The sequence below is a fragment of the Saccostrea echinata genome, unplaced genomic scaffold (assembly GCF_033153115.1).
Source record: "Saccostrea echinata isolate AGI-Se365-2 ecotype Australia unplaced genomic scaffold, CSIRO_AGI_Sech_v1 ptg000080l, whole genome shotgun sequence".
In the NCBI taxonomy this organism is placed as follows: domain Eukaryota; kingdom Metazoa; phylum Mollusca; class Bivalvia; order Ostreida; family Ostreidae; genus Saccostrea; species Saccostrea echinata.
This window is the reverse complement of record NW_026889829.1, coordinates 39257-49567: the sequence shown is the minus strand read 5'-3', so window position 1 is coordinate 49567 and position 10311 is coordinate 39257. Positions and strand designations below refer to the sequence as shown.

Sequence of the window (10311 nt, the reverse complement as noted above, 5' to 3'; positions counted from 1 at the left end):
GATTTTTCAATCCAAAGAAACATGAATTATATCAATTGAGGCAATGAAATTATAATTATTTTACCAAACTTTTTCATTATTTCATAAATATCTCTAAAGCTTTTGAATATGGTCCATGTATACTGCCCTACTCATCTGCAAAAATGGGTACAAAACTGGTTGTTACAAAGAAACTTGGAAGTACTTGCACATGGACTACTTGGGAGCTACTTCATAGTTAGATTACTTTTTCTGTTTAACACGACAAAATGCTATAATGGTTACAACCAATAGATTTACTTGAAATGCTTCACTTATATAGTAGCATTTATTATCTTGATACATCAGCTTTGTATATTTATTAGTATGATTGCTAATAGATGAACAGACAGGCACATATGCTAAAGTGTTCCTTCACTTTGATTTTTTAATTATTTTAATAGATACTACCTATTTTTGAAACATATTTTCTGATCTGTTCCTAGAGCGAATCATAAAATTGATAAATGAATGAACTTCTTTTCTACAATTTCAGTACTGTCCAGTAAATGAAGCCAGGTTTCTCAAACTTTCCATTTTGACATTTCTGATCAATTTAAATTTATTTAAATTATGTATATAATATCTTGTAGTTGAATACATAAAAAGAGTTGGTAAAATGTATATAATTATGAACTTTTAACTAATTGTTAATTTATTTTATTTAAATTATATGTAGTAATTGATTAATGAGTGGTTGGTTGTTTAGAACTATAAAAGTTTGCATCAAAATGTGAAAACTTGTTGGTGATTCATATGAAATTCATCAAATGCTAAATAAGAAACATGCACAGTCAAACCTCATTATTTTAAAATAATTTAATTCTGGTTGTAACGCTGTATTTGATTGGATAAAAAATTTACTTTATATCGTATAAAATAGGTTGCTTACGTCACAATGTCTTGCGTCAAAAACGTATCGATCCGCCTGACGTTACATTCAAATTTTGAACAAATTGAAGTCATTTTTAAGGACAATCATCTTTATTTTCTAACACCAAATGAATGAAAATTAAATTATAAGGAATGAATTTAATAGCTACCCAATTTATACGGTATAAACTGGGTTGGAACTGAAAAAACTTAGAGATATAGGAGTATTCAAGATATCGAGTGTTAATTTCTTAAAAAATAAGTGGTTCGGGCTTCCAGTTAACTTTGACATATCCATGGTATTCAAGTTATCAGTGCTTGAGATACCAAAGTTCAACTGTATTTAAATTTTCAGTGACTGAACACTTTTGGAATGCATCTGATACACCTGCACAAACAAAAGTTTCTAGAAAATAAACACTTATTTAAAATTGCAGTGCTTTCTCCTGAGGATTCAAGGAGACTCATTTATAACTATGAATGACTAAAAAGGGTCAATAGTTCATGCTGTAGTTTCTTATTCTAGCTTGACATTTGATTTTGTTGTTGTTGTTGTTGTTGTTAAACGTCCCTCTCGAGAATTTTTCACTCATATGGAAATGCTACCACTTGCCAGTGGAGAGCTGCAAATTTTGACTTGTACTCCGTACTCAGGGCCATTGAGCAGTGAGGGATCTTTTTCGTGCCAGCACCTACTGCGACACTGGACCTCGATATATATGGTCTCATCCGAAGGACCGGTCTCCATGTCCTACAGTGGGATTCGAACCCACGACGTAAGGATCAACTCCTTACTCCGCGACTCTAGAGCAAATGCTCTAACCACTGCGCCACACAGGTGACGCTTGACATTTGAAATTCAAAGTAAAAACATTAATGTTTTATACACAATTTATAATACTCTAATGCTTCATATATGGGCAAAATGTAACATGAAAAAGTATAATATTTTATCATCTATGGGACTATAGTCATATGTTGTTACCTACCATAAAGCCCTTTGGATTCCATGGGATTTGATCACATGACCAACCTGTATCTATAGCCCCATAGTAATTTTAAAGGGGATAGAATAAATGTGTCAGAAATACTTAAGCTTGTCACTTAATAACCAGTCCTTTAGCTATGATATCTAAGTTTTCTTAGCTTTAAACCAAGAGAAATTTAACTTAAAAATCCAGCTGTTTTACAAAAATTATACAGTCATGTATCTTTATAACCAAGTTGATTTGTAAAGGCAAAAAAATCAAAAATGTGCAGATAGTGAAAATAATTACAGGGTATGCGATATATGGTATAGGTCTAATTGGCGACTAATTAAGTCGCCATAGCACCTAAAAATTATGATTGGTGCCTAAAATTTTTCTAAAATTCGCCAAATTGGCGACCATTTTAAATTGGCTTTTTTTTTTTTAGAAAGAGCCGAAAAGAAGCATTTGACATGTCTCTAATATTGACTAATATCAGTTTTTAGATTGGTGCCTAAGAAAAATTTACCTGGCAGCTAAAAATTTGCATTGGTGACTAAATTTTTTTTTTCATAAGGAGCCAGTTGGTGCCTAAATTTTAGAGGTCACATAGAGGCCTGTGGTAGAGTCAACATATTTAGTGCATGTTTATCAATTTACCAGTCGCCACGTGGCATAGAGTATAGAGCTTTTGCTCCAGAGTTGCAAAGTAAGGAGTTAATCCTTACTTCAAGGGTTTTAATCCCATTGTGGGACCTGAAAACCGGTCCTTTGGATGAAACCATATAAAGCAGGTTCTTTATTGCAGTAGGTGTTTGCACAAAATATCCCTTACTGCTAATATAAATGGCCATAAGTGCTGAGTTCAGGTCTAATTTTGCAGCCCTCCACAGGGAAGTGGTGGCTTCTTAGCATGAGTAAAAAATTCTCGTTAAATAAACAGTAAAAAATCATTTTACCAAGGAGAGAAATCAATTGTTAATAATAATTAGAACATCATGTTTGACATAAACAGAATAAAATATGAAATCTAATTCAATTTGAGCAAATATTTTTCAAATCTAAGAATTGTCGAAACTTCCTGAGGTATTGATTATTTTTAACTCTTTGAATGAATGGGATGTTTGAAACTCTTTGGAATCTTGACTTATTTTAAGTGCATTATATAAGACTTATAAACTATGTCTCAAAGAGCAGCAGTATTTGGTTTATGTGACTACATAGGTATTGTATATAGTCAGTGACAATTACTCCTATAAGAGGCTATCAAGTCATTTCCTCTGAGGCATGGAGATCAAAGTCACCTGCATGGTGCAATGGTTAGAGCATTTGCTTTAGAGTCGAGGAGTTTGTTTGTTTGTTTTTATGTTGTTTAACGTCCCTCTCGAGAATTTTTCACTCATATGGAGACGCCACCACTTGCCTGTGGAGAGCTGCAAATTTTGTCCTATACACGGCACTTACGGCCATTGAGCAGTGAGGGATCTTTTTCCTGCCAGCACCTACTGTGACATTGGACCTCGGTTTATACGGTCTCATCCGAAAGGACCGGTCTCCATATCCCACAGTGGGATTCGAACCCGCGACATAAGGATCAACTCCTTACTCCGCGACTCTAGAGCAGACACTCTAACCACTGCGCCATGCGGGCGACGAGTCGAAGAGTAAGATTATCCTTACATTGTGGATTCAAATCCCATAGCAGAACGTGGAGACCGGTCATTGGAGGAGACCTTATAAACTGAGGTCCTGTGTCGCAGTAAGTGCTGGCATGAAAAAGATCCCTCACTGCTCAAAAGCCATGAGTACTGAGTACAGTTTTAAATTTGCAGCCCTCCACCGGCAAGTGGTGGCTTTTTAATATGAGTGAAAAATTCTCAAAGGAACGTGAAACAAACATGGAGATCAGTTTTGTGTTTTGAAGATGAAAGGTAAGGAACATTAAATGAATTGAAGTGTGCAAAAGTATTCATACTAATCTCGAGTTTTACAACAACAAATATAAACAAAATCCATTACCTTAATATTCCATTTATAAGTTTCTGAAAGTTTCTTAAGATATAAATACTGAGTACGGTTGGTCTTGTTTTCTTGATCACCACTGCTTTTCAGACCCATAAAACTTAATCATGTTTTTCCAAAAGAATAGAATATTTCTTTTAAATTTTGCTTTTCCATAAATTAAAGATTTGCATGCATGCTACTTTTTTAACAATTTAATCTACTGCTCCATTTCTGAAAACTATGTCAAAGGAACTATGTATTGTTTTCGATTCCAAATAAAAAGTCTCTACAATGAAAAAGTGAGGAATCTAAGATTGTCATGTGAAGATAAATGATCGAAATTTTAGTTTCCCTTTTCAGTAATTTTGGCTTTTCCCTCTGTAAATTCTAAATTTACAAACTGCCATTTTTAATAAACCTACCTTAATTCGTGTGAATTAAGTTAACCAGTGCCACGTATCATTGCTTGTACAAGTGTTTTGTCATTTAAAAAAATCTTTAGGGGGGGGGGGGGTTATTATAAGCAAGCGTTTTGTCAACAAGTTAATGTCACCTAAAAACCTGAAAGGCTCATAGAAATGAACATGGTATAAACATATGTTTTCCGTACTTATCATTTCCCCTTCTTCATTGACAGTTTTTCCTCAATTACACGTTTTTAAGTAGTCAAATGAGATCTATCATTTATCTGTTTATGTCTTTTCCTATTAATGTTCGTGTATGTCCTATCTGTTTACATCTACATGTAAGTACAGATACTAGCATTAAAATTCTGTGTTAAATGTCTTTTTATCTAAGATTATTTATTTTTCATTAATGAAAACAACGTTTAGTAAATATACTGTGAATACTTACATATTTAGACGTAAAAGTCAAGACTTTTCATCATTTCCGCCATTCCTATACGCATGCATCAGTGCGCATCGGAAATATCCTGTTTGGATGCGCGCGCATCAGCGCGCGTCTAAAATATCAAATGTGTGTTATGGCAGACGATAAAAGTGTGTGATGGTGTAACACAATTTCACATCTTACTATTCTTCTGAGGACTTTCACCAAATTTCACCACGTGATGTAGTTCGATATTTTGTGACGAAACAAGCAATTTTTTTCCGAGGACGTGGAAAAAGTCCTCGGAAGAAATTTACGTCCTCGGAATAAAGGTGTTTTTTCACACCATAGTCCTCGGGAGATCGGTGAAACCAACACACACACACACACACACACACATTATCTTCAAATAAGTATCAAGCATTTTTGTCAATCTTCTCTGTTCTGAATATATCTTACTTCTTTGATTTAATTTGACTTGTAGATCTTTCATCTGTTTACGAACTTTGTCAGGCAGAACGTCGACAGTACTCCCATCTATCACAAAAGCCACGCAGTGAATTTCATCCTGTAGATCAGGGTCTTTAATAAAATCAGGTGTATCCGAGGTGAAAGGAACCATTGGATTGAACTACAAAGGAAAGAGTCATTATTTTTAGAAATTCCTAGGCAACAACCAATAAAGATTCTTTTGAAATCTTTTATTCAATTCTTAAAGTCACAGAGAAAAAAACCGCGCAAATCATTGAAGGATTAGAAAATAATTCAGTAAGAATCCATCTTAAAAAAACTTTTTTAAACATTTAAAATGTTAGAAAAAAAAATTATCAATCAATTTGAGTTGCTGAGCTATATTCAATATATATCTTTGAACCAAATTCAATCCAGATCATCATTATTAGGATGACTTTACTTTCATTATCTTATATAAAGCAGCGAAATTTAATGAGGCGCCGGTTTTTTTTGTTTTTGTTTTTGTTTTTGTTTTTTTTGTTTTTTTTTTAATTTACTGCCGTAAAGTGATATCGAATTGAGTATGTGATATCACCTATTCGTTTTAAATTCAAATGAGTAATATCACGTATTTGCATTTCTTACTATATTAAATAATGAATAGTCCCTTCTTCAAGACAATCTAGCATCAATGAAAAGAAAAGGAATCTGTTTGTATGTTACATGTACACAAAAAAGGTCAATAAAAAAAAAACAATTTAGATTTCGATTGACCCTACATGTAAGTAAATTAGCACTGTTACAACGCACTTTGAAAAATTACGCACTTTGAAAACAATATTCAAAGTGCGTTAATTTTGGGACCACGTTAACGCACTTTGAAAAAAAAATGTTTCTTTTCAAAGTGCGTTAATATCGACCATATAAACGCACTTTGAAAAAAATGTGCACGGCTTGGTCAATATTCTTGCAAATTTTAGGTATGATAATTGATTGTTTGAACCTGGTTGGACAACTTTCGGTGATGACGTCAGGATCTGAGATATAGACGTTTTAAAGATTTGTAGGAGTTGTCTTGTTTCCAAAGGTTCTTGTAACTGTTATAAAAGGGAGATAGGTCTTTCAGAAATAATGGAGGAATGATTGTTTATTAGCAGTTTCATTACTTTTATTCTTTTCTTTTTTAAATTTTATCTAGTCTCTAATAAGCTCAGTAGATGTCGATAAGTGACTTAAAGCATCGCATTTTTCTTAGGGAAAAGGGAGCAATTATGATTTTTCCATACCATGAAAATTCTCTCTCTCTCTCTCTCTCTCTCTCTCTCTCTCTCTCTCTCTCATATTCATCTATCTATCTATTGTGAACATATATGAAACAATGGTTGACTCATTTATTTGATAGTAAGAAAATAAATCTTAGCCACATTACTCACTCGACTGAAATTTTTACCTCGTTCACTAAAAACTTTTTTCTCAAAAAAGTTATGCAGTCAGATTACTTCTAAATTTGTAGTTTGATATCATAAAAACGCTAAACATGTCAAATAGCATGTTTTAATTGCCATGTAAATGCCTTTTTTCTGAGGAATCATTGTGGATACATTTTGAATAAAGGTTATGCAGCTCTCTTCTTTAAAATAATAGGGCGTGTATTTTATTTTTTTTTTCAGGAAAGCTTATCTCAATTTTTTCATCTATTTTACGTTAACTCAAATTTATTGAGAGAAATGATATCAATGTCATACCTGTTATGTAAATACATGTATTTGTGTAGGAAAGATAGAGAGTTGGGCTGAGGGACTTTCTACCTGTCTTCTCTTCGTTCTCGATGAGGGTAGACCAATTCATCAGTTTTTTGGAAGAAATATAACAAATTAATGTTGTCTTTTACTAAAATCTAAGTCCAGAATTTTTGTTTATACGTATTTTTCAAAGTGTGTTAAGTGTCTCCGTGGTAAAAAAATGTTGATGTACACTCTTAACGCACTTTGAAAAAAATTTCAAAGTGCGTTGAGTTTGTCTCAAATTTAACGCACTTGGAAAAAAATTTTCAAAGTGTGTAATTATTTCAAAGTGCGTTGCCATATAGCGCTGATCTTTTAAGCTGTGTTATAGTTAGAGACAACATAAAATAACATTTTTATCGATCCCTTTGAAGTCATTATGATCATTTCACCATCAGTCAGTTACGCTATATTTATTGATACTTTTTCCTTTCATTATTATTCATGTACAAAGACACCGAACTTTTACTTCCTTATCATTTGTACAGGATAAATGTATATAGTGCACGTATATTCCTGGGAGCAGTTGTTATTTCATATATAGCTTGTATAGGTGATATAAATAACCTATTCAAATAAGTGATATCATATCACCAATTCATATAAAATACATGTAAGTGATATCACCTATTTGAATGAGGGATACATGTATCACCAATTCAAAAGCTGAATAGGTGATATCTTTTATAAGTGATACCACTCAATGACAGACTATACTTACCAAAACGGTCCATCACAGAATTTCAAAAAGAATGAACTTTCAAGTACACTATCTACACACTTCTAGCTTTTCGGAATAGGGATTTTCCTGTAGGCTGCACAAAATCATCATGCAGAGGTTTAAGCGAACCTCATGTTTCAAAACAAAAATGAAAAACAAACCTGGTACCGATCTGGGACATTTCCGTCCAAAATGAAGGAGATTTCTTGAACATCCATCGCAAATTCTTCCTCTAAGCCTCTTGTGTCACATAGACGAAAATTGAGGAACTTTCCAGATTTGAAATCTTTGATTTTGTATTGTCTGTACTGAAATAAAAGGTATAATGATTTTAATAAAATGAAGCTATTGGAAAATGAATAATGATTTGTATACGCTTGATTAATATATATATATATATATATATATATATATATATATATATATATATATATATATATATATATATATATATATATATATATATATATATATATAAAATACTAATTCATACTCGGAATTATTACAAGTACATTGTATATATGTTAGTAAAATAAGATGTTTGCTTTAGGTAAAAAAAAAAAAAAATTATTGTCATTTTATGGAAATTTTCCGTTGTCAAAGTTAAGTACATGTGCGTAATATAATTGTTAAGTTAACATACTGCTGTTGTCACACTGTGCTCAAAACTTCCACTTGAAGCTTTACTGGTAATTTTCCCCCGGAAAATGGAGTTGACAGAGTTGAAAAAACTGGACTTTCCCGCGCCAATTTGACCAATCAGAAGAATGTTTGCTGCAGATACGTTTGCCTCTCCCACTGGATTGTAGTCGATGAGAGACTGTTTTTGTTTCTGAATTGTCTTTAAAAAGATTTTGTCTGCTATTTTTTGTTTTGTTCATTTTTTCTATGACAGAAGACAAAATGTGTCCAAATTTGCGAGTCTAAATCAGATATACTTATAGCTATAATCGTACTGAATATATATATATATATATATATATATATATATATATATATATATATATATATATATATATATATATATATATATATATATATATATATATATATATATATATATATACCAGAAATATATAATATAAATCCACACACGTAGTCGTATATCAAAAAAAACAAAAAAAAAAAAAAAACACCGTATTAAACTCTACCGGTTTTATTTTCAATCTTCAGGAGTTTGACAACATATTGCTTAGTTACACATAAACACAAAATCAACATTCTTACTGTGATATGAAAAAAAACATTAGATACTTCACAGATTATCAAAAGCAACCGACAAAGCCCTTCTCTTAAATCTACCCTTACCAGAGCATCTTTTTCCAGTAACAACCAGGAACCACCCATCATCAATAAATGCAACAATTCCAGATGCAGTACATGTCCATACCTGACAGAAGGATCTACATTACACTTGAAAACCGGAAGTAAATTTAATATTAAAACCTCCATGACGTGCACTAGTTCCAATATTTTTATGTGATAACCTGCCTGTTGCGGTGAAAATTATATCCGTCAGACAGGAGACACCTTAAGACACAGAATGACCGTACACCGACAGCAATTAAGGGAAACAAAATACCAGTGTACCCCCGTTAGGGACCATATTAGAAACTCTGCCAAGAGTAAAAGTCCCAATTTTACCGTTTTTCCCTTGTACAAATTTCGAAGGAATGCCAAAGAAAAGAACGTGAAACCAAAGAAAAAAATTTTACTCACAGATATAAACCTGTTTTAAATGCTACGTGATTATATTTTGTATCAAATATATACTTTTTCCCGCAATATATAACTGTATAATTTGTATGGAAAATTTTAATTTCCCGTACTAAATTTCTACGTTATGTCATGACGTCATAATTAACTTTGGCAATGCGTAAATTAATATTAGCGCTTTTTGACGTCACAGTAAGAATGTTGATTTTGTATTTATGTGTAACTAAGCAATTATATGTTGTCAAACTCCTGAAGATTGAAAATGAAACCGGTTGAGTTTATTTCGGTGTTGTGTTTATATATATATATATATATATATATATATATATATATATATATATATATATATATATATATATATATATATATATATATATATATACATTATGATAGATAGATAGATAGATAGATAGATAGATAGATAGATAGATAGATAGATAGATAGATAGATAGATAAATCCAAGAAAAATCACAGTGGTCGGTGATAAATATGAAAAATATTCAAACATATAAAAACACAGAGAACGAGTAAAACATAAGCGCTTTCATTTCTTCTTCATGATGTTTTACAATATACTCATGGTAACGTTTATTGTTACGTCATAATAACTTAACGTTAACAAGTCTCTGATTGACGTCATATTTTCCCCGTACTTTTGGCAAAATAATACTCTACATGTATCAAATACAATTCTTTTACGCAGCACAGTTAAGGCTGCAGTAAGGAGGCGGGGCCTAATTTATACGGGAAATGCTTACTATGACATCACACAAAATCTAAGTTCTTCAAATTACCATAAAATGAAATTATTTGCTATTTCAAACTTATGAATACCTTTAAACTACATCAATACTAACTAGTGCATGCATTATTGTCGTTGGTTAAATCCCACACATCAATATATAAACAATTCACTGATCGCAATGCACTTGTCAATGTGAC

General features: G+C 32.0%; 1 protein-coding gene across 1 annotated transcript in view; it reads right to left on the bottom strand.

The window, feature by feature from the left end:
• Positions 1-10311, bottom strand: part of LOC133176650 (interferon-induced protein 44-like) — a 62811-nt gene that overhangs the window by 24486 nt on the left and 28014 nt on the right. The window contains exons 3-5 of the mRNA XM_061311750.1: positions 8296-8493; positions 7814-7960; positions 5154-5325 (exon numbers count right to left, since the gene is read on the bottom strand). Coding sequence (XP_061167734.1) covers positions 5154-5325; positions 7814-7960; positions 8296-8493 — 517 coding nt within the window. The remainder of the gene's footprint in view (positions 1-5153; positions 5326-7813; positions 7961-8295; positions 8494-10311) is intronic.